Source organism: Sprattus sprattus (assembly GCF_963457725.1).
Source record: "Sprattus sprattus genome assembly, chromosome: 6".
Classification (NCBI taxonomy): Eukaryota; Metazoa; Chordata; class Actinopteri; order Clupeiformes; family Clupeidae; genus Sprattus; species Sprattus sprattus.
Window position 1 is genome coordinate 15,115,258 of NC_137925.1, and position 24,954 is coordinate 15,140,211.

A 24,954-nucleotide genomic window follows, 5' to 3' on the forward strand; every position below is an offset into this window, starting at 1 on the left:
TTAGCACCAACTTCTGGCACGTATTACTGAAAACTCTTTCGTCTTTAGTCTCTTCATACTGCTAGGACAGTGAAGTGGTGATGGCCAACGCCTGGTTGAGACACATGCAGTACTGCCATCTGGCCACAAGGAGGCCATGCCTTTGCAGTGAAATCCTGAAGCTGAGCATGCTCAGCAGCACCTTACTAGCGAAAATGGCAGTGAACATTGTGGTCATCGTTCATATGATGACCGCCTTCGATTTTTTTAAACACATCGTTTTAAACAACCTTTGCTGAGAAACTCTTTCTCTTTTTATGACCAGAAACAATTTCTGGTCATAATCAACATGTTGAATGGATGCGTGCTCCACTCAAACACACTGTCTGAATATGAATACAGACAAGGTTTCTGAAGTACATTTTTACTGCCACAAGAGGGAGCTGTCACCACACTGGAAAGCCTCTGAGGCATGGCGATAATTGTTAAGTCAAAACAGGCATGACTGTCGCTGCCAAATGTGAGTCCCTGCCTGATGTGAGTCCGCATGCGCAAACACAAACGGTTCACGCATAATGTGGGTTTATTTACTGGTATATTTAATTGTGTTGTAAACGGTGACAAGCGCATTTGTTTACGTTTGAAATCCACCAAGGTTTATGATGTTACGCTTCAAGTTTATTGAATTATTAGTTAAGCAGTGCATTCATTACTAGTAACAGTAATACAACATAGCCTTATGCTGTTAACCGTTTACAACACAATTAAATATAACATTAAATGTAACGGTATTATGTGTTAAAACCAGCCCCATATGTTGACGGTGAGCCTTAGCTGGTCACCGTTTACAACACAATTAAATATACCAGTAAACAAACCCACATTATGCGTGAACTGTTTGTGTTTGCGCATGCGGACTCACATCAGGCAGGGACTCACATCTCTCACCGAGTCATCCGAGTGGTGAATGTTTTCATATGTGTCTCTTCTGATGGATCTCAGATGGCTGTGGATGGGTTGCTTCTAAATATCCCATGCTTAGTACAAATATGAACTTACAAACTAGCTTGTAGGATCCCCATATGCAAAAATGATTCCTTAAATTTTCTCAAATCTGGTACAGTGTGCAGTGACTCGCTTCAGTAACTCACATTTGTTCCTTCCATGTTAGTAGGCTATAGCTGCATAATTTATTTCTACAGAATATTGTGTCATTCTTTATGTATTTAAGGCTACATGAGGGCCTCTTACACAGTGCCCACATATGGGAAACTCACTCATACATCTTTCTCAGAGCCCAGTGATTTGCTTCCACTTTTGACCGTAATGATGACGGACAAAAGACGTCTGCTTCAAAGAGTCCACCTCAGTTTCCAAACCTCCGTCAGAGGGTCCAGCAATACACTCCCTGATCCGAAGAGGCAGCAGAAATGCTCCTACTGGGCAAAGCCTCATCAGAACTCACTCATGTAGAACAGCACCAAAACCATAACTCAGTCATGTGGAAAAGAACCAGAATTCAGTCATGTGGACAAGAACCAGAATTCAGTCATTTGGAAAAGAACCAGAACTCAGTTCTGTGTAACAGTACTAAATCTGTATGGTGCATTGTTGAACCAGAATGATGTGATGTTGGCACGGAACCAGAGCCAGCATTCATTCATTTTGAACCGAACCAGAATCAAAGATATGTCAAACATGAAACAGAATCAGAGACATAGACTCCAGAGCTAGGAATGAAGAAGGTAGAACTCATAGTGTCATGGTTTCAAGATCAGCCGGAACAGAAGACCACTGTGAAAGTGCTGTGTGAGGTTCTCCGTTTAGATTGTACTTTAGATCTGTGCTATGTGCGTGTCTTTCTCTATGTGTATGTGTGTGTGTGTCTGGTATGTTTGAGTGTGTGTCATCTTCATGATTGTGTTTGAAATGCAATAGAAAGCACTCAAGTGATGGTGTGTGTCTGTCATAAAGACTTGCTGTTTACTTAAAGTGATAAAGTGTGTGTGAGTTTGAGAGAGAGAGAATGTGTGAAAAAGCGGGAGGCAGAACTGCTGAGCCCATGTTTGTGGGAGGTCAGCTCTGGACACCCCACCCCAACCCCCCACCGCCACCCCCCAGCACTACTCCCCCGCCATCTGTCTCTGGGCCCAGCTTTTCCTCTGCTCTTCTTCAACAACTCAAGAAAAGAAAGCAAACCCCCAGAACCACCCCTACCACTGCCTCACCACACACCAGATAAGCAGTCAGGAGACACAAACACACACACACACACACACACACACACACACGTGCGCTCAAATACACCCACACACACACACACACATGTATTTACACACACACACACACACACACTCACACAATCAACAATCTACTTGTGTGTTTCTCTGCCTATATATTACCTGTGTGTTCATCTGAGCACCCAAACTCCCTATTAAATAGGGACCATTTAGAAGTAATGAGGTAGCCTTAATCTGGCCCTGATGTGGCCCTATCTGGTCCTGAGGTAGCCTTAATCTGGCCCTGATGTGACCCTAATTTGGTCCTGAGGTAGCCCTAATCTGGCCCTGATGTGACCCTAATCTGGCCCTGAGGTAGCCCTAGCACAACATCTGGGCCAGACCAGGACCCCCTCCTCCCCAGTGTAAGATTCTTATTTAGATAATGTGAATGGACACATCTATGCCCCTGGTACAGACCTGACACCACAGAAACACGTTCATCTCAGTTAATGACACCAGTGGAACGAAGTTGTAAATTCCAGTTTCTTTCAAAACAGCAACTGGATTCAGTGCTGACACGCTGGGATCTTCACACATGTGTATCTGATCCACCCTTCTCTTATCCAGAGATGCAATCTGATAGGAACTGTGAAAACTGTTATGGTTCAAGTTTATAGTTTAAAAGTGTAAGCGTCTTTAATAACTTTGAAAAGTGCTGTATAAATGTGATGTATTTATTATTATTATTATTATTATTATTGATAAAAGGAAATGTAAAAAAAAAAAAAGTGGTCTGTTAGCCTTAGTTACAATGCAACGATAATCATCCTTCAACATTAACAGGTCTGGCAACATACACACCACTGATGCCAAACAAGTGATTGATGACTGAGACTGAATGACTGAATAGTTGAAACATGATGGAGAGTAGATTTTAGTCAAGCACATCCACAGGCCTCAGAATGGACCTTGGGGCAGAAGAATGGGGCTCTTTTGAAGCTAGTAATGCCTTGCCTTGTGGCTTTTTAAAAGACAGTACTGCTCTTAGGGCTTTTTGAGGCCAGTCCTGTTCTTCTTTTAATGTTGCTGCTGTGGATAGAGAGGCATTCCACTAGCCTGGTGGAGGAGGGTTGTGCGGCGTCTCACAGAATGTGGTAATTCTTCATGGTCATAAATCAAGGCTGACCCCACAACAAACCCACAGACACACACGCACGCGCACACACACACACACACACATGCACAAACACACACATGCACGCACGCACGCATGCATGCACACACACATATAAATGCACACATAGACACACACACATTCACATATGCACAAGCACACACTCAAACACACACACACACTCCCACTCAAATATGTATGCACTTTTACCATCATACACTGTGAACATGCTAAGGTTACAAGTAAGCTTCACTTGTACTGTTGTTTAATGCTCGAACTCTGTGAATGGAAGCGTGTGTGATAACACATCCTTTGTGATACATCCCCTACCTGGAGATGGCTGGGCAATTGAAATGTACTGTTACTGAATCCTGTCAGAGTGTGGTTGGGATTGTTTTCATGTTGAAACCCACAAGAAACTGAAACCTACTACAACAACCACAACAGAGTACATAAACATAAAACATTGTTTTTTCAGTTGTCATATAACAGACCATTGGTGCCATGAGGGATGATTCAGATTGATTATTTCATTTTAAGTTCTAGAACTATCTGAGCAAAGCCAAAGTTCTGTCACTTTATTCTAATTGTTATAAATGATGACTTTATGTGTGGGTGTTTGCATTGTGAACAGCTGCTGAAATATCTGTTATCAAAGTCAGGGTCACCAATCCATGTCCAAGTTCAACTTTTAATAACATTGTGAAACATTTGTGACAGCTCAGGATATGCAACATTACTTCAGCAAGAAACAATCTGCCACACTTACACGGCCAAGGGGAGATCTACATCAACACAAGACTGTAACACAATCATCACATTTCCTTTTCCCAAAGCTGTTCATTCAGTCCAGAAACTAAAGGTTTCCAAGCTGGAGCTGCGTAAGAACCTTGCTCCCCACCCACTGAACTCAATCATGACCCAGAAGAGTTCTGTGTTCCAGTGCATTCTAGAACATCTAGGAACAGTACAGTCCTGGAGATCCTACTGAATTCCCCTCCTAAATTGCAGAAAGCTTCGCTACACATGAGAGCAGTAAGGCAGGATTAGGGGTGAGATGGTCTCGGCTGGGGTGTGTGTGACGAGTACGTACACACACCCAGAAAGCCTCTGCTACGGCTTGTGTGTGTGTATGTCAGGGATTAAAGTGAAAATAGCTATGTCTGAAATAACCTCTACATGCTAAATGCCAAGTAGGATTCCCACCTGACAGACCCCATGCTCCTGTCATTCCAATTCTTGTCTTTTCTATTGTTTGTCCAAGAAAAAAAAAACGTTATTGTGATTTCATTTTGAACGTCTATCCCAGAAGTCCATGCCCCTGTATGGTGCCCACCCCATAGAGTATGGTTACGACAGTAGAGAGATTAAACAGCGGATAAACGTTCTAACATGACCGTTACTTTAGACTTACAGTGATAACTGCTGGTGGTGTGAGTGTTGAGTTAGAAAGGTGTGCCTGCGTTTGTGAAGCCAGAAGCCATTTGTAAGCGTCTGGGGCAAGGGCATGCCCATGCCCAACCAGGACCAGTCCAGTGTTTATCCACACATACACACGCACACGCGCGTCCAGTTCTATGGCAGGTTAAATCAGCGTTTTCGTCCTTATCCGTAAGCTCACTCCTCACTGAAGCAGTTGGAGGTTCACAGTCCTTCTCAAACAAGCCACAAAAAGTTATCAGAGCACAGGTAAAGAGTATGAATACTAAGGTGCAGTCTCAGCACGGCTGTGGTGGTTAGGCGGTCCTTCAGGGGGTTATCCTGCTGTCATTAAGCACCTGGGGAAGCGTGGATGTCCCAGGTCCTCTCATGAAGACAGATGATCACTCACTCACTCACTCACTTACTCACTCACCCAATCACTCACACAATCACTCACTCACTCACTCACTCACTCAATCACTCACTTACACACTCACCCACTCACTCACACAATCCCTCACTCACCCACTCACTCACTCACTCACACACTCACACACTCACACACTCACTCACTCACACACTCACTAACTCACACACTCACTAACTCTCTCATTCACTCAATCACTCACTCAATCACTCAATCACTCAATCACTCACTCACTCACTCACTCACTCACTCACTCACAAAGTGAGTTCACTCCCTCACAAACATGCTCAGAGGGTTGGGTCCATGAAGTCTTGTCTGGTGAATCCTTTCTGCAAAAGGGAAGCACAAAGAGACACAGATCATGAGGACAGGTTTTAAGTGAAGCTGTGGAAAGCTTCGTAACGGTGGAACACTTAAACACATACATTATTACATTTACAAATAAACAAGTATTGTACTAATGTAAATTTCTTATCATTATGTACTGAACCCAAGATGGCCTCGTTGTGGTGTTATGAGCACCCTGCTCTACCAGTTACACAACAGGAACACACCATTTTATGATCTAAAATTAGATGTGTTCAAGTCATCCCTACCGGCACAGGTCAACTAGAGGTCAACAGTGGCGTGGCTATGACAGAGATGTATACCGCGCAGAGTGTCTGGTGTGACTGGGCAAAAACATGGGTAAGACACATCCTTCCTAAATGATCTCACACTGAACCATTGATGGAGAAATGAATGGGGAATCTGGGTCTGTAAGAAGCGAGAGTCAGAGGACAATCTGCTGGCTGTGTGTGTTTGAGTGGTTGTGTGTGTGTGTGTGTCTGTGTGTCTGTGTTTCTGTGTGTGTGTGTGTTACGTGTGTGTGTGTATGACTGTGTGTGTGTATGTGTGTGTGCATGTACTTTACTGTACTGCGTGATGTGTGTGTGTGTGAAATACATATCTGAAGTGAAGCGTGTTAATGGATGTCAGAGGTTTGACAGTTAAATAATAGTGGTGTTGCTGATAGATGGTGTGATAACAGAGGCCAAGACAATGACGGCAAACATGTGTGAACTATGCATCAGCGTAGGTGTAAAATAGGACCTCATAAAGAATGCACCAGACTCTGTTTTTATCAGTGTAGGTGTAAAATAGGAACTAAGTATGCAGGTGACAGGTAACTGTTATCGTTAGTCGGCTCCAAGACAATGAGACCAGCCACGGCCCTGTCATCGATGACTTTATCAAATGGTGTGAGGAGTGCTATCTGCAACTAAATATATCTAACACTTAAGGCGTGATCATAGATTACATTAGATAGAAGACAGGGTCAGAGATTGGAATGTGTGCAATCTTGTTTGCAAATGTCTGGGGACAATAATTCACTCAGAACTGAACTTTAAAGCAAACTGTCAACGCGTATGCAGAAATGGGAACCAGCGGGTCTGTCCTGTTATCACAATGACAATATCATGATGTCCTTGTACTACCGTCCTTTTATTGAATCGGTACGATCATTCGCTTTGGTGTCATGGTTTGGAAACAAGCAGAAACTCTTTGAATCAAACTGTTCAATGGGCTGATTGGTGGGTCAAAGCTTAACCTGGCATCCCTGTCCCCCAGACAGTTAAAGCGGAAAACTGGCTCGATTTTTTTTATGATGACTCTCACCCTTCCCACCCTGAATCTCAGCTTCCTACCTCTGGACAAGTCCCAGAACAAAGCAGCATAAAAATAGCTTTGTTCCAGCAACCATTACTCAGATAAACAAGTTGTAGCAACATTGCAGAAATTATATGGAAGCAACATTTATTTTTTTATTCTTTAGTAGTGGTTTAGGAAGGATTGAAACCCTGAATACTCTTATTATGTGTGTCCGCTGTTTGTGTTGTTTGTAAAAATGTGTGTTAAGATGGATGATGATTTGTCTACTGGAAACCCAATCTAGCTACGGGTACAAATCAAGTAAACCTGAACCTGAACGCCTCACATTCTTGCTCGGCATTTCACACACACATACCATGTGACCACATCGCCTCTGCACAAACATCTCACAGCGGCAGCGACAGGTTTTGCTGAGGCAACACGACTCTCTTCAGATAACTACTGCTGAAAACCAAACCAATCAAACTCCAGTTACTGCCAGATGTAGACTGTATGACTAGTGACAGCATAGTAACTATGACAATCACTATGCACCCTACACACTCCTGTGCACCCTACACACTATAAACCCTACACACACTATGCACCCTACACACTATAAATCCTACACACACTATGCACCCTACACACTCCTGTGCACCCTACACACTCCTGGGCACCCTATGCACATTATGCACCCTACACACACTATCCACCCTACACACACTATAAACCCTACACACATTATGCACCCTACACACCCTATGCATCCTGCACACCCTACACACACTATACACTCTGCACATCCTACACACACTACCGTGCACATCCTACACACACTATGCATCCTACACACCCTACACACCCTATGCACACTACAGACCCTACACACACTATGCATCCTACACACCCTACACACCCTATGCACACTACAGACCCTACACACACTATGCATCCTACACACCCTACACACTCTATGCTCCCTGGACACAGCATGACTAGATACTATGGTCTGTTTTAACAAGAGGGATATGGAACTGTAGCCACTAAAATGATCCCACAACCTAAAGTTCGCCTGAAGGACACACTACACAGTGTAACATGAGGCCCGGTAGAGAAATAGAATGGGTGGTTTGAGACAGTAAGTGGGGTCAGCTTTTCCCTTGAACTTATGTTAAGCATGTGGTGTATGACTCATCAGAAAAACGGAGAGAAATGAAGAGGGAATGTGAAACTCGTGATTCCAAGGGTTTGGGAAATGCTGTGGTTCCATATTGTTGAGACAACTGACCGCCATCTGATGTGTGTCTTCGAATTGCAACAATACCAGTAAGGCAGGAGAATCAGAACAAATACAGAGGGTGAGCGACAGATAGAGAGAGAAAGAGATAGATAGAGAGAGATAGAGAGAGAGAGAGAGAGAAAGGGATGGAGAGGGAAAGAGAAAGAGAGAGGGGGGATTGAAAGATATACATAGATAGGAAGAGAGAAATGTTTGAAAGAGAAAGATGGAGATAGAGACAGTGAGAGAGAGAAAGAGAGAGGGGGAATTAAAAGAGAAAGAAAGAGAAAGAGCTATTTACTGTCACTCAGAATCAATGACACGCTCCCTTACCACCCAGCCAAGGCTCACCAGGCACCTCACCGTGTCATTTGTGGTCACAGCCTGTGACAGATAAAAACTATCATCTGAGATAATAATTAACAAGCTCAGAGTCAATGTTTGTGCAGCTCTAACACAAACATGGAATGGCGTTTACTATTCTGAGGGCAGCTCTTACAATGCAGAGCAATATGACAAACTCACTGTTTCTAGAAGGATCCTTGGGAATCTTTATCTTCTCTCTTTTATCTCCCTTACTGCATCTTGCCTTATCCTGTCCAGTATTTTACCCTTTGAACTAACAAAAGATGAATGAAACGTTACCTTTCTAAGCTTCAAGGCCACAAAGTGATCAAGGACATGTTTATATACTCCTATACATATACTACTCTATTAATGTCACTGCCTTTCTCAGTGGAAGTAACATCCCACTTCATTCTCCCTGTAAAGAAGGGGACTCCTGTGGTGGCTAGATCTGGTCACAGTTAGCAAGAACAACCCATGTGTGGGTCGTGTAAGTACTAACTAGTAAAATGGGCCCAGCAGCTACAGGGTTCTGCCGTGAGTACTAGTGTAATGGTAGTCAGCGGGTACAGGGTTCTGCAGTGAGTACTAGTGTAATGGTAGTCAGCGGGTACAGGGTTCTGCCGTGAGTACTAGGTCTGTGCAGCACTATGCTTCAAAAAAGCAGGCTCCTCTCCCTCACCTGTTTGTAGTCCTTGTGCAGTTTGGAGTACTGGAACATGTTGGACAGCACAGTAGAGGCGGCCTTCGCAGCTTTCAGCTTCCCGGGGCTAAAGAAAGGCAGAAACAGTAAACAACACTATAACTTAAACTACAAATGCAAACAACTAATAATGAAAACAACAAAACAGTAATGACCATCATTGGGATTTTTGTTAAATTCGTATATTTGTTCTGCACAGGAACGTTTTTTAGATTAGGAAACACATTGATAAGATCTGATGCTGGATTGACATTCAATCTCTGACACAGTTCCCAAAGACACACCCAGTTTAAGGACTGAGATAAAACAGGGTTGGGTTGTGTGTTATCTCTCTGTGTGTCCTACCCATACTTGTATATGTGCGTGTGCGGTAACATCTGTTACAGTAATCTTGTAGTGTGATAGCACATTCATCCTTGCATTTTTGTCATTGTCAATGACTGATTTTTTTTTTACAACAAATCCATAGAGATTTCATTGTCTTTTCATTTAAGTTGTTACTCATTGATAACTGAATTTGTAAAACACACACACACACACACACACACACACACACACACTTTATGATACCTGAATACTAACATGGATGAAATACTGGAAGTACACAGAAGAAGAAGAAGAAGAAGAAGAAGAAATAGAAGAAGAAGAAACAGTAAAGAACCAGATGATCAAGAAGAAATTGAAGAATCATAAGAAGAAAGAGATGATGAAAAAGAAGACGTAGAAGAAGAAAGAGGAAGAGAAAGAAAAATCATAATGAGTACCTGTTGTCGTGGGAGGTCTTGATGGCCACGAGTTTGGGCAGTCCTCCGAAGAAGGTGATGTCTCTGGCGGCAAGCGAGCTCCCGGCCACCAGGTTGTTGAGTGTGCCACAGATGTTCACTACCGCCTCACCGGAAGGCTCCTTCTGGTGCCCGTCGCTCGGCAACTTAGTCACCAGGATGTTCACCACCTTAGTGGCTGCAGGGGTCAAAGGTCAAAAAGATTAGTGGTCAGGGGGAGTGAGTGTGAGTGTGAGCATGAGCATGTATCCGTGTGTGTGTGTGTATGTGTGTGTGTTTCCTCACCCATGTCGTCCTTGTTGCGGGTATGGCGGGACAGGTTCCTTAGCAGGCCTGTGAGAGAGCGCAGCTCCAGGTCACTCTGGGTCCGGAGCTGGTCCAGAACCACTGGCAGCAAACGCTCTTGCTCCAGGGCCACTCGACTTAACACAGATGCCCACTGCACAGAACAGAGGGGTTAGAGTGAGTGTGTGTCTGTGTGTATGCATCTGTGTATGTGTGTGGTGTGGTGTGGTGTTTGTGTGTGTGTCTGAGTGTATGTCTGTGTGTGTATGTGTGCGCATGTGCACATGACAGAGTGGTTAGAGAAAGAGTGTATTTGTGTGTATGTGTGTGTGTGTGTGTGTGTGTGTGTGTGTGTGTGTGTGTTTGTGTGTGTGTACTCCTTATCCAGGGCCACTAGACTTAACACAGATGCCTACTGCACAGAACAGAGTGGTTAGAGTGAGTGTTTGCCTCAAAGTGTATCCACGCAGTTTAACTCTGACATCCATCACATGCGTGAGGGGAAGAGGTTTCCCTCTCAGTCTGTCTGTCTCTCCCTTCCTCTAACTCTCCTGTTCTCTCCCCACCTCTGCAGAACTGTATTTGATGCAACCCATGAGTCTATGTGACTAACGAGAACACACGGATCTGTGCTGCTGTTCCGTACCCGGCTGTCCCCGGCGGTGATGTTCTGCAGTGCCCCGGCGGCCGCCTCCCGGGTGGGTGCGTTGTTCTCACAGGTCTGCAGCACGCGGCTGTACACCCCCAACACCAGGGGGTGCCACAACCACTCCGCCCCCTTGGGCTGCCTGGCCACCTCTGAGAGAGTGGACAGCTCCTGGTTCTTCTGCTGGATGAAACACACACACACACACACACACACACACACACACACACACACACGCGTCACATAGGTATATGTGGGCACAGTGCCCAGAATAACGTAAAGTACAGAAACATGTAAACAACTATGCACAAATACTTACACACTTACAGTCAGTTCTGATATATATATATACATACACAATGCACTTTATGCCTCATACTTTAGAGTAGCAATGATCCTTCTGTAGTCATTTGACTTTATAAGGATGTAAACCTTCTATCCTCATGTGAATGATGTGATCTTACTCTGATGGACCTCCTGCTTTGACCTGCCTCTTGCACCTAGTTCTCACCTTTTGACCTTCCTGCTCTAATGTTTAAGATGGTTGCGGATTTATTGGATCCGGAATTTTTTTTTTGTAAGTGTCAGAATCAACTTTTTCTTAAAAATGTTTAGGGTAAGGGTTAGGGTGAGGGTTAGGGTTAGGGTTAGAGTATAAGGCCAAAAACTAGGTCTCGGTACCCCTACCAATGCCTGAAAGTACGTTACACTTCCTGTATGACGTCATATGACGCGGATATTTAACTGTTTTGGGATCCGAATAATCCGCAACCGTTTAAGATGTGTAGGGTTGACTGACCTCTTTGGCCTTCTTGCTCTGTGGTGTGAAGCAGCCGATGGCGGTACTCTCCTGGGTATCCTGCCCCCTAGTGGGCCCTTCCAGACGCAGCATCACAGAGGGAGACATTTCGCTGTAGAGCTGGTAGGACAGGTTCCGCAGCACACACACACAGTTCTCCACACCCTAAGGCACACACACAAACAGATGTCTACTGTCTGGACCATGTGCAACTTATCGTAACAGCCCATCTCCTCCTAACTGAAGAGGGTTTTCTGGAAGCCTCCAGGGGATATGGAGAGGTATGACTGGGCCACACAAAGCAACCGAGCAACCACAGAAACAGCAGAGTAGCACAGACGCTAGCAAAAAGTGTGAAGGATCATAACTCATAGTCATAACTCATACACAGACACATACACTCACACAAGCACACTCATACACACACACACTCAAATATAAAAAAGATACTCTCTCGCACACAAATACATTCACCCATATTTACTCACATTTAGATACACACACACACACACACACACACTTACATACACACACCAGGGATGCATTGCGAATAGTGCCGTGTTTTGGGCCGGTTGAGAAGCCTCTTCTCTCCCATGACCATCATAGGAGTGTTTTCTTAATGAATGGGTTTCATAGAGAGGGTGAGTGACAGGGGGGATGCCCGTGCCAAACACACTGTTACAACACACTGTTACTGACTGACAGATTAGGACTGAATGCTGAAAAGAGTTGCCATAGTTCAATTAGATATAGCAGAGGACCAATGTACACACATCTGCTGGTGCAGACCAGGCTAACAGCTTACACACACACACACACACACACACACACACACACACACACACACACACACACTGTAAATGCTAAATCTTTTATATATCTCTCAGCCCATCCCCATTAATGAAGATAATCTCTTTACATGACACCTCTTGTTTCATGAGTTAAAACTGACCCAGAAAAGACTGGAATCCAACCCTCTCTATATAACAGTCTATAGGTGTATGTCGGTATAGGTGTATGCCGATGTGTACTCATATACTCATGTATAGAGTAGTACATACTGTAGTTGATGGGGAATAGGAGTATAGAAGAGATGAGTATAGAGGAGGTGAGTATAGATGAGGTGAGTATAGAGGAGGTGAGTAAAGAAGAGATGAGTATAGAGGAGGTGAGTATAGATGAGGTGAGTATAGAGGAGGTGAGTATAGAGGAGATGAGTATAGAGGAGGTGAGTATAGAGGAGCTGAGTATAGATGCTGACCTTGTCTTCAGCCTTGCCTTCCTCCAAGGAGTTCTGCACGTAGGCGACAAGAGCATCAACAAGCCCACGAGTGTCTCTCATCGTTTGTCTAGTCTTCCCATTCACTGAGCTTAGGTTTCTGAGGGAGAGAGATAGAGAAACAGAGAGAGAGAGACAGAGAGAGAGAGAGAGAGAGAGAGAGAGAGACGGAAACAGAGCCAAAGAGAGAGAAAGAGAGAGAGAGAGAGAGAGAGCGAGAGAGAGATTGGGAGATGGACAAAAACAGAGATGGATAAAGAAAAACTGATATTTTCTTTAAAAAAGCCCAGTCAACATTTGCAGCTTTAGAGTACAGCCCCATCCAAAGCAAAGAAAAACAGCATAAGACAGAAACAACTAGAAACACATCAAACTGGCTGCCTACAAGAAAGAAGTGGGAAACCTGGCAGTCTGGTGTTCAGAGCACAACCTCAGTCTGAACATTAAAAAAAAAACTAAAGAAATGATCATCGACTTCCGGCACAATCACCATCTCCCACTGTACATCAAGCAAGTCACCTCTGTTAAGTTTCTGGGTCTTACACTGACAGAGGAGTTGTCCTGGGTAAACAACACAGCTTCCGTCTTAGGGAAGGCCCAGCAACTTCTTCGGCAGTTGAGGAAAGAACACCTTCCTCAGGGGCTACTGTGTAACTTCTACCGCTGCGCTATTGAGAGTGTGCTAACATACTGCCTGAATGTATGGTTCTCCAGCTGCACAAAGGCGGAGCAGGCAGCCATCCAGAGGCTGATTAAAACAGCGGAAAGAATCATCGGAGCAGAGCTGCCTAACATCTTTTCCATCTCCTCCTCCCGTTGCCTGCAGCGCTCCAATCGCATCCTCACGGACCCTTCCCATCCTGCCCATCATCTGTTAACGTTACTCCCGTCAGGGAAAAGGTTCAGATCAACAAAGGCACGCACCTCCAGGATGGCAAAGGGCTAATCTATTAATTAATTATAATTTATTATTATTTAGTTGTGGAAGATAATGTTCACAGCATCCTACGTTTTTTAGCTGTCTGTTACTGCCTCTACTGTCTTGTTGTCTTTGTGACAATGACAATAAAGTACTTTGAACTTGGAACTTGAAACTGCCATCGCTGGCCGTCTAACCCAACACCAGTGAAAGACACATTCTGACTGCCTGGAATGCCTGTCTGTCCGTCAACAACATCCGGTATGCATATCTCAAAAAGGGCGTCGCAAAGAGGTGACAATGAAAGTTATTTGCATGTATGGTATGTGTTGCTCATGTCCTCTTAAATAACCAGTGTTGCTGGATGACAGACGTATAAGGTATGTGTGTTAACTGTATGCACTGAAAGATATGAAATAACATGGATTTGAAGGGGACAAGGGAGTGGTTCTGTGATGTGTGTGTATGAATGTGTTTTGTTTTTTGAATCCCTACTTCAGATAACTAGGGATAAAATATTTGTTTGTGAACGTGGAATGTATCTGTGTGTATGTACTATGTATGTATGAGTGCGTGTATGTGTGTGTGTATCCCACGTCAGTCATCCAGTAGTGCTATAGAAGATGTCTCCCTAGATGTGTGTGTGTGTGTTTGTGTTCATGGTGCATGTGTACATCTCACCTCAGGCATCCGGTGGTGTTGTAGAAGATGTCTGCCTCAGATGGAGTCTGCTGGATGACCCCTGCGTCCCCCCCTCCTGACAGCGGCACCAGCACCTTCTCTGTGAGCTCCGCCAGCGTCTCTTTGGCCAGCTTCTCCTTCAGGTTATCCTTGGATGACAGGTTCCACAGGATCCCTGTGGACAGGAGACACGGGTTGTCACGTAGGTCCTGACTTGTGACGCACAATGATGACAGGGCCAAGAAATCACTTCGGTTTTAGGTGTTATTTTTATTGGTCCGCAGCCAAAGTGTAACAATACAAAGAAAATGTTCTCACAAAACGTATCTCACTTTCAACAAAAACTTCTCTACAAAAACGAAACCAGGCAATGTTGCCTTCTACACTATAATACTACAGTCTTCGATCATCACCAATTCAACTATACCAACAGGACAAAGAGAAGTACGAGGAAAGGCGAAAAGAGGGAGGAAGAAAAGAGAGACAAATAGGAGAGACAAATGTACAAATCTACAGCGACATGAGAAGGAGGAGAGAGACCAGAAGCACAATAACACCAACATGAGACAAAGGAGGGGGTAGGAAAATAGAAAGATAGAAGGAGAGAGGACGAGGGATATAGAGAGAGGAACAGAGAAGGGGAAAGGAAGAGAGAATGAGAGAGATAAAGAGAGAGTGGTAGAGATGTATCTAAAGTCAGAAGGATAGAGAGAGGAAGAGAGAAGGGGAGAGGAATAAAGATGGAGACAGATAAAGAGAGAGTGGTAGAGATGTATCTAAAGTCAGAGGGATAGAGAGAGAAGAAGAGAGAAGGGGAGAGGAATAAAGATGGAGAGAGATAAAGAGAGAGTGGTAGAGATGTATCTAAAGTCAGAGGGATAGAGAGAGAAGAAGAGAGAAGGGGAGAAGAATAAAGAAGGAGAGAGATAAAGAGAGAGTGGTAGAGATGTATCTAAAGTCAGAGGGATAGAGAGAGAAGAAGAGACCGAGGGAGAGACAGAGGGGTGTGGGAGCATTAGATGCCATTCATATTTCCCCCCGATCCTCAAGTCGCTGCACTCTGAGAGACAGTAAACAAACATGTGAGTCAACTCCGGAGTCGACACCACTTCTGGCAGCACAAACCACTTCATCTAAAACAGCTGTGCTACACTGCATTGGGGTCAGTTAAGATGTCGATAAAAACCACTACATAACATGCTCCAGTGTTTCACATAGCTCCCCAGTCTCCTCCCGTAGTCGCACAGTGGGTCTTCCCAGTCAAATAACAACATCTGAACACACACAGCTGAAATAGCTAACTGGAATAGCCGCATACAGAGAACAAGATCAGGGCCAGACCAGGGGCAAGATCTATTCTTGAGACGCCCAACTAAAATAGCCATCTCATACACCAGACCTATTCTAGAGACACGCATCTAAAATAGTCATCTCATGCGCCAGATCTATTCTAGAGACACACACTTAAAATAGCCATCTCATACACCAGATCTATTCTAGAGACACACACCTAAAATAACCATCTCATACACCAGGCCTATTCTAGAGACGCTCAACTAAAATAGCCATCTCATACACCAGACCTATACTACAGACAGACAGCTAAAATAGCCATCTCATACACCAGACCTATTCTAGAGACGCCCAACTAAAATAGCCATCTCATAAACCAGGTCTATTCTAGAGACGCCCAACTAAAATAGCCATCTCATACACCAGACCTATTCTAGAGACAGACAGCCAAAATAGCCATCTCATAAACCAGGTCTATTGTACAGACACATGATGATATTCAATATTTACTGTTCCAAAACCATAAACATAAACGTAAATTACAGACTTAAGATGTATTTGTGCATTTATTAGTATCCATAGTAACAAGCATCATTGCGGTACCAGTATGGTCCCAGTAGAGTAGGAAGTACTGTGCACAGAGGAAAGTCTCCCTCTAACTCTATGTACTCCCCCTAACAGCCCCTGTTCTGCTATCCTTAACTCCCTTCCCCAGCTGTGAGGCTACTGCCAGGTCACCTCCATCGCCATGGTGACGGCACTGATGTCATAAAGCACCCATAATCCCTTGAGCCAAGTCAGCAGCCCTGGCACCTTCTCCAGCTTCTTCTGCTCCAAGTTTCCCATGTCACTTTCACTTTCACAGTAACCCCCCTCCACACACACACACACACACACACACACACACACACACACACACACACACACACACACACACACACACACACACACACAGGCACACACAGGCACACACACACACAATTCTCCATGCACCACCCCATCTTTTCACCCCCCAGACAGGCCCTGATAGAGAGACAAGTTTTCCGAGCACAGGACAAAGAAGCCAGAAGGTCTCCAAAATTCCCACCAGCACATTTTTACCCCTTTGACTACCATCACCCTGTGCAGGACTGTGAGTTCTAACACTGGGCTGCCTGTATGTGTGATACACACAACCACAACCCTGCTTGAGTTAAGATATGTGTGTGTGTTTGTGTGTGTAAGTGTGTGTGTGTGTGTGTGTGTGTGTGTGTGTGTGTGTGTATGTGTGTGTGTCTGTGTGTGTGTGTGTGCAGGGGAGCGAGGGGTGCTTTGCAATGAGTGCGGCCATTTGAATGTGTTTGTGTCAGTGGGCGGGGGCGGTGGGGAGGGGGGAGGTGTATGTTTGTGTGTTGGGCAGGGTGAAGGCAAGGTCTGAGGGGCTGGCTGTGTACTGTGTTGCAGTGAGCTAAGGATTATTTCTCTCACCTTCATGCTAGCCCACTGGTATGCCAGGGTGAATTTACAACACTAGCGGGCAAACACACTCCCTGATAACAGCCGAGGGTCATCGCCACTCTCACTCACACACACAGACACACACACAGAAACACACACTCACACACACACACTCACACACACACACACACACACACACAGACACACACATACACACAGGGCCCTGTTCACAAACACATTGACTTGCTGATCACACACACTGCCCTGGCAACCACTCACCACACCACTAATACAGCAGCAACAAGGAATGTCAAGGACTGTTTGCTATGAGTGTGTGTGTGTGTGTGTGTGTGTGTGTGTGTGTGTGTGTGTGTGTGTGTGTGTGTGTGTGCAGGGGAGCGAGGGGTGCTTGGGTAGAGGAGCCCCAGCAAGGCACAAAGGCTGCTGGGAGAAATGCAGCGGGCCCTCTGATTGGCCGAGAGGTTTGGAATGCAGCCAGGTCACAAGGTGCTCTGTGTTTTTCTGCTGTGAATATCGAATGCTGCTGGAGAGGCTCTGTGCCTCTCATTCTCACAGTAATACATTCACACACACTTACACACACACACACCACACACACCCACACCCACACACACACACACACACACACACACACACACACACACACACACACACACACACACACACACACACACACACACACACACAGGCATATGTTCACAACAACACACTCTTACAAACACACACCTGCTCAAGTTTCATTATTTGATACTCTTCTACACATTACCTCTGATCTCCTTTGGGACGAGGCCTTTGGGGGGGGGTTGGCTGTGATATTAGACTCTCTCTGTGGGAGATGTGTGTGTGTGTGTGTGTGTGTGTGTGTGTGTGTGTGTGTGTGTGTGTGTCTGTGTGTCTGTGTGTCTGTGTGTCTGTGTGTCTGTGTGTCTGTGTGTGTGTGTGTTGCTGTGTGTGTGTTGCTGTGTGTGTGTGTGTGTATAAGGTAAGTGTGTTGTTGTACCTGTTATGTTCTTGCGTAGCTCGTCGTCTGGTTCTCCGAGTGCCTCCATGAGTTTGCCGATGCCCCCGGCCTGGATGAGGGTGGCCTTGTTGTCCATGTTCTCGTAGATGAGGTTGCGCGTGGCTCCAGTGGCGTAGCGCTGCACTTCCTGACTCTCACTGGTGAACAGCTGCACCAGCGCAGGGATGCCTTTCAACTGCCGGACCTGCGCACAGACACACACAAACACACATACACACACACACACGCACACACACACACACACACACACACACACACACACACACACACACACACACATATGTATATATATATACAAACACATACACACACACACACACATATCACTTAAAAGATCTGGGGGATTTCTGGTTGCGGCAATAACTGTCAAACCACCCCTCTTCATTCCCATGGTGAAAATTAAAATGGGGGATTTCTGTTCAAACATTTGACTTTCAACAGCCTGATAATGCAGACAGTGTGACACTGAGCTCAATTCTAGGTCTAACATGTGGCTTGGCAGGTTCTTCCCTCCTGTGAAAGTACTGGCTTCCGAGAAGCGTTGCACAAGACAAGCTGGAAGGATGGCTAGCCAGACACACACACATTCCTGAGGAAAAGTTAGCCTGGCCCATACCACACCAGCTCATACCTTCACACGCCGCTGATCTTTAATACCATTATCTGACCAAAGTGGGACTACACCTGGTTGGTTTAGGTGTGTGAGTTTGTATCTGATTGTGACAGTACTTTCATGACCTCAGACACTGTGTGACTAAACACTTTGCTTGATGTTTTTTTTTGTTTTATTCAAAGTAATTTTCTCTATCTTTTTTTTTTTTTACCATTTTGCACCATAAAATACGAAATGCTCAGGTGTCAGCCACAAACTGCACATTTGCTTACTAGTTGGTTCCTTAATAAAAAACACCTGAGCATCAAGTGGACATGTTTTTTTTTAGTTTGAGTTCTGCATGTTGTCTTACTATGTCTGTACACTGTACGTCTAGGGACACCAGCGACCGATCCCTTTCCATAGTTACCTGGCTCTTGGCGTCGGTACTATGGTAACACTGATGCTGAATGTAGGCAGCTCCCAGCATCTGCATGGCAACGTCCGTGTTGCTAAGGTAACTGACTGCCGTCGGCATGTCCAGGTTCTGCATCCTATCCAAAGAACACACAGAATCAGAAGGATAGATTTATGTTCACAATATGCACACCAACAGGCCCTCTGCAGACAGACTCTAAAGCCCAAACACACACAGACAGACACACAGACAGACACACAGACAGACACACACACACACACACACACACACACACACACACACACACACACACACACACACACACACACACACACACACACACACACACACACACACACACACACACACACACACACACACACACACAAAATACAACCATAAACACACACATTTTGAGATACATGTTCTAGACTGTTTGCTCCAAGACATCTCACCAGGACCCAAAGAACATTAGGACCAAGTCAGGGTCACATGGGGGTTATTTGATCATTTGAAACCCTGGATAGGTAAACCCCTTTGCAGCGCTTGGTTGCAGTGCACTTTTAACAGAGCTTATTGAGTTCACCTCAGTGCATCTCAGTGTTCCAACTCACCATGGGTCCATTAGGCTTGCAGCGAGAGAATAACACACATCCATCACAGGGAGATATGCAGCCATAACGATTAAAATTAACTGAAATGACTGTATCCAAATGCATTTTCTTCACCTCTTATATATCATATCCTAACATATACAACGAAACGATTATGTACTTGTTCGACCCCCTTCTCTGACATATAATCCGACTTTCAGAAAGAAAATAGACCACGGCATATGACTTGCTTGCAGCAGTAGCGGTTAACACAGTTGGGTGTCGAGCACATAATTGTCCTTCCCTTGGTTTCTCAAGAATTTTCATTGCATTTCTCTTCTGCTGCCAAAACTGAATTGTGTGAGGAAGACAGGAATGCATCCAATTGAGAAAAACAAAACAATTTACTACTTAGGATGTGAGTGTCAACAAAGCAGAGTGGACACATTGTGGCAGCCCTGTCCGAGGTCATGCTGGAGTGTCATCAGTGATGAAGGGCAATATCAGTAGCTCTGGAAAGTTACTGGTGGAAGCGTCACTTGTAAAGCAATGAGCTTCATCACGGCTGTTCCAGGCTAGGAAGGAGGTCTATAACATCTGCATGAGAAAACTGGCCACTTACCTATCTGCACCAGCGAGTTACTCACTTTCTCTCCTGTTTTTGACAATGTCGTTACAGTGGAGGACTTAGCATATCAGTAGTAGAGTGATAGAACTGTGTATCTTTCTGGCACAGAGTGCAGGGGGCGTATACTGCTTCTCAACTTTAGAGATTCAGTTAGTTTGGTCTGTTAGTCTCAAATCAGTTCTTTCGAAGGCCCAGAGAAATGGTCAGTGGTCATTGTCCCATCAACACACTGGCTCATTCTACTTACCAGTTTCACCTCTCCGATTGACATGGTAAAAGGTGTAATTGGCATTGTTTTCTGAGAGCTGGCATCACTGGAATTAAATGTTGAATTCCCCTATCCCTAAATGGCATTAGTCTGTCCCAGCGAGTGTGAGTGTGTATGTGTAAACTCTGCCCCTCACCCTCCGAGTGTATCGCTGCCTCCGCAGGCATCTCCGTCCGTGATGTCGCCGCCTCTTCCGACACTCCGCAGACTGTGCAGCGACCCGGCGCGTTTGACCGTGCCATGCCCGTGCACGCTGCTGCCCCCGGTGGCCACCTGCTGGTACTGCATTGTGCCCCGGTTCATCTGCTGATGCTGGTACTGCTGCTGCTGCTGCTGCTGTTGCTGCTGTTGATGATGGTGGCGGTAGTTACTGAAGCGGTTGAGGGTTCGCTGGGCGGGGCCTTTGTAGGAGTACTGGTGAATAAGCTCCGGCTCTCTCCATCCGCCCACTCCACCCCCCCGTGCCAGGGTTCCGCTAAGGGTGCGCCGCATAGGGGCAGGGTTGGGCAGAGTACCCACTCCACCCCCACCCCCGCCGCCTCCAGCACTGCTGCTGCTGTAGTAGCCATATTGCTCCGCGGTGAGCCCCTCTCGTGCCCCCCAGCTGGAGACCGGCGACGGCTGCCGCGGGAGTGTCGGGACGCCTAAGGTCACGACATCATGCTCGGCACGACTGGCTGCGCGGGACTGCGTGTGGCCACCGTGGTAGCTGCCCACTAGCGTGTCGTCGTGGAAATGGTAGGGGCGCTGGGTGGCGGCTACTAAGGGAACCCCCGTGCTGATCCGGCGATGGTTGCCCACCTCGACCGCCGAGCGTGAGGAGAAGCCTCCGGAATACTGAGACATCCGAGGAGCCTGGGAAGAGAAGATGGAGGAAGAGGAAGAGAGAGAGGAGGGAGGGAAAGAAGAGATAGAGAGAGCAGAGGAGGGGAGAAGAGGGAGAGAGAGACAGAGTAGAGAGAGAAAGAAGGAAAGAGGAAGAGAGAAAGAACGTTTTTTTCTGTGTATTTAATCGGTTTATCAAGTTTGCTCTCTGCTGTCAGGGGTCACTAATGCAGTTGAGGTCATCAGAGGTCATAGGTCAGAGGTCACTGCTGCAGTTGAGGTCATCCACTGAGGGGCATCCCAGTGTGCACTTTGGAGAAGTGGTCAGAACACACACACACACACAACAATGTCACACACACATATACTCACACACACACACACACACACACACACACACACACACACACACACACACACACACACACACACACACACACACACACACACACACACACACACACACACACACACACACACACACACACACACTTTGAGACCACATGAGGTGACTGCTCTCTCCTTTGGCTCTACTCACACTGAGACTTAAAGTCTCTGTCAGGAGAAGGACTTGGCTAGTGCGGAAAGCACTGTTCTTCACACAACACACAACACACAAAGCCAACAATCACGCTCCAACTGAGAGAGGAAGTAGAGGGGCGAGGGATGGAATGTGACAGACGAGAAAGAAAAAACAAATGAAATGAGAAGAAGAGGTGAAGAAAAGAAAAACAAAGAAAAAAAGAAGAACAAGGGAGGGGGGCGGTATTTATAGAAGTGAAAGGAGTGTAAGCGGTCAGTGGAGGAGAGGAGTGTGTGTAAGAATACAGGGAGTGGGAGCGGTCAGTGGAGGAGAGAAGTGTGTGTGAGAATACAGGGAGTGGGAGTGGGAGTGAAACAGCATGGAGTGAAAGTTGAGAAACACTCTTTTCCTGGCCAGAGATGTGTCAGTCTCTCCCTCTCTCTCTCTCTCTCTCTCTCTCTCTCTATCTCTCTCTCTCTCTCTCTCTCTCTCTCTCTCTCGTCTGTCTCAACCACTTCCTGTCCAATGCACTACAGTCTTAATATTACTCCACTCAGCTTGTTTTGGCCATGACTTCAGCATTCTGCAAGGACAGAGAACAATACCGATGTTTGAACACACGCGCCCAGTCATCTCCTCGAACTTAGTTCCCTGACAGCTCAGACTCCTTGTGTCCACTGACAGCTTTGGGTAGGTCACCTCCACACAGAACTGGTCCAGCCTTGACCCAAGCTTAAGTGGGGGCAATAGTGGGTCAGGAGGGAGAGGAGTCATTTAGCAATCAGAAGGTTGCTAGTTCGACCCCAACTCCTCCATCCACCCCCCACCCAAGTGTCAAGGTGTCTTTTTAGGAAGACACTGAACCCCCAAATGCCCCTGTTGTGCAGGTTGGCACCTTAGATGGTAGCCTCTGCCATCGGTGTGTGAATGGGTAGATGTCTGAGACATTAACATGTAAAGCAAATCTTACATCAGGGCACAGTGGCAGCAACATAAAACCATCAAATCATCAAGTTTAAAAAAACAAAACAGACACAAACAATTAGGTAGGTTATATAAAAACCTTTACAGTGGTACACCAACACAGAATATTTTTTCAAGGGAAATTGGAACTGAAAAGATAGTGAGAGTCTCCACAACCCTGCGCATCTTATCTGATGAGCTCATTAGCGGGGCATGGATCCAGCTTTGGCATCTGATCTGGATCAGACCTGAGCTTGGTCCAATCCACTGACTGCCTACCCTTGACCTGGACCAGATACAGGCCAGAACAGGGCTGGGTTATTTTGTTACATCATTATCCGTGCTGTGTTCTGCACTTAGTTAGACTCTGCCAGCCCCTCTTCATGTTGCTAATCTGCCTAACTCATGCATGGCTGGTAGTTGAACAGAGCAGGGCCCTAACCCTAACCCATCAGATCAGAGCAGGATTCAGGGCATCGTTACCCACCGTCCAGTCCCTGCCCTGTAACGAGCAAGTGTCTCTGTGACCCCTCCTCCACCCCACCTTAGCTGACTTCATGTGTAGGTAATAGCTCTAGCTTTGACCCACAACATATTCAGGCCTTGTCTGAGCAGGGTCTGTCAGTGTTAGCCACTACCCAGGCTGCTTGCTAATCTGCCAAACCTGTGGAGAGGTGATTATGTTGGGTCCACTATCCGGACTGGTCTGGGTCAAATCTGAGCAGCCTGGTTCTATCCCAGTTAGCTACTCTCTCCCAGTGCTGCTCTGTGCAGTGAGTGAGAACGGTGGCCTCCCCTCCCCGGCCCCAGGCTGCTAATCAGACGGACTCCCATGAGGATAATGGACTTTATGGAATCCGGGCCAGCTTTTGGCTCATCTATATACAATATATGTATCGTCTGCAGACGTAGCAAGACAACATGCTGTCTCCCACAGTTAGATCCTTTACATGCAGCTCACTGCAGTGGGCGAGAGTCTCCGTGGCCCCTCCTCGTGTTGCTAATCAGATGAGCTCATGTGTGGGGAATGTGTGTGTGTGCGGGGGTGGGTGTGTGTGTGTTTTTGCACTGGGCCTCATCCACCGCTACCCTTCACCTTCTAAACCGGGCCGTGCCAGAACCGTGCTAAATACCACGGGGCTGTGGCGACGGGGCGCGACCACCATAACGTGTCACCGCCGCTGCATTGCGGACTTTCCCGCCTGGCCTGCAAATGCCGGCTTATAAATACACAAACCCGCATCCAGACGGCCCCACACCCTCTGGCTGGCCACGGCGAAATGCTGAGCTGAAAACGATGTGTCTACGTCAGAACCTGAGTCAGAACCCGTTCTTACCCACACTGCACATTTGAGCTTCTGTGTTATTTGTGGTCAAAATGTCTGTCACCCTCACAAATGGCATTTTTATCTGTGCGATGAGATCTCAGAAAGAGAGGGAGAGAGAGAGAGAGAGAGAGAGGGTTTAGTGGCCTGTGACCTAGGTTACAAGCCAGGGAAATTACATCTTTTATCACCCAGATGCTACAGAAAAACAACTAAGCTCTAACATAGATCTGGCACTGGAGAGTTCATTAGAGTTGAGAGGCAGAGAGTTCATCTCTATCTGGGGTGGACAAGATAACACAGAACTGGAGGGGGAGCTGTCTGCTTTACACCTGAAGAAGATCAGTGATGTCCCAGTGTGGCTTTAATCATAAAAATTCCTTCATGGAGCACGTCAGTGAGAGTGTGTGTGTGTATGTGTGTGTGCAAGCCTGGATGATTCTGAATGCACACTTGTATATGTGTGTGTG

General features: G+C 46.0%; 1 protein-coding gene across 1 annotated transcript in view; it reads right to left on the reverse strand.

Moving 5' to 3' along the window:
* Positions 1-5,511: 5,511 nt before the first annotated feature.
* Positions 5,512-24,954, reverse strand: part of pkp3b (plakophilin 3b) — a gene marked incomplete at both ends in the record, with an annotated part of 33,631 nt that continues 14,188 nt past the window's right edge. The window contains 11 exons of the mRNA XM_080840113.1: positions 5,512-5,553; positions 9,166-9,253; positions 9,951-10,146; positions 10,254-10,407; positions 10,900-11,082; positions 11,699-11,863; positions 12,960-13,077; positions 14,578-14,752; positions 18,329-18,533; positions 19,372-19,495; positions 20,985-21,703. Of these exons, the coding sequence (XP_080696239.1) occupies positions 5,512-5,553; positions 9,166-9,253; positions 9,951-10,146; positions 10,254-10,407; positions 10,900-11,082; positions 11,699-11,863; positions 12,960-13,077; positions 14,578-14,752; positions 18,329-18,533; positions 19,372-19,495; positions 20,985-21,703 (2,169 nt within the window). The remainder of the gene's footprint in view (positions 5,554-9,165; positions 9,254-9,950; positions 10,147-10,253; positions 10,408-10,899; positions 11,083-11,698; positions 11,864-12,959; positions 13,078-14,577; positions 14,753-18,328; positions 18,534-19,371; positions 19,496-20,984; positions 21,704-24,954) is intronic.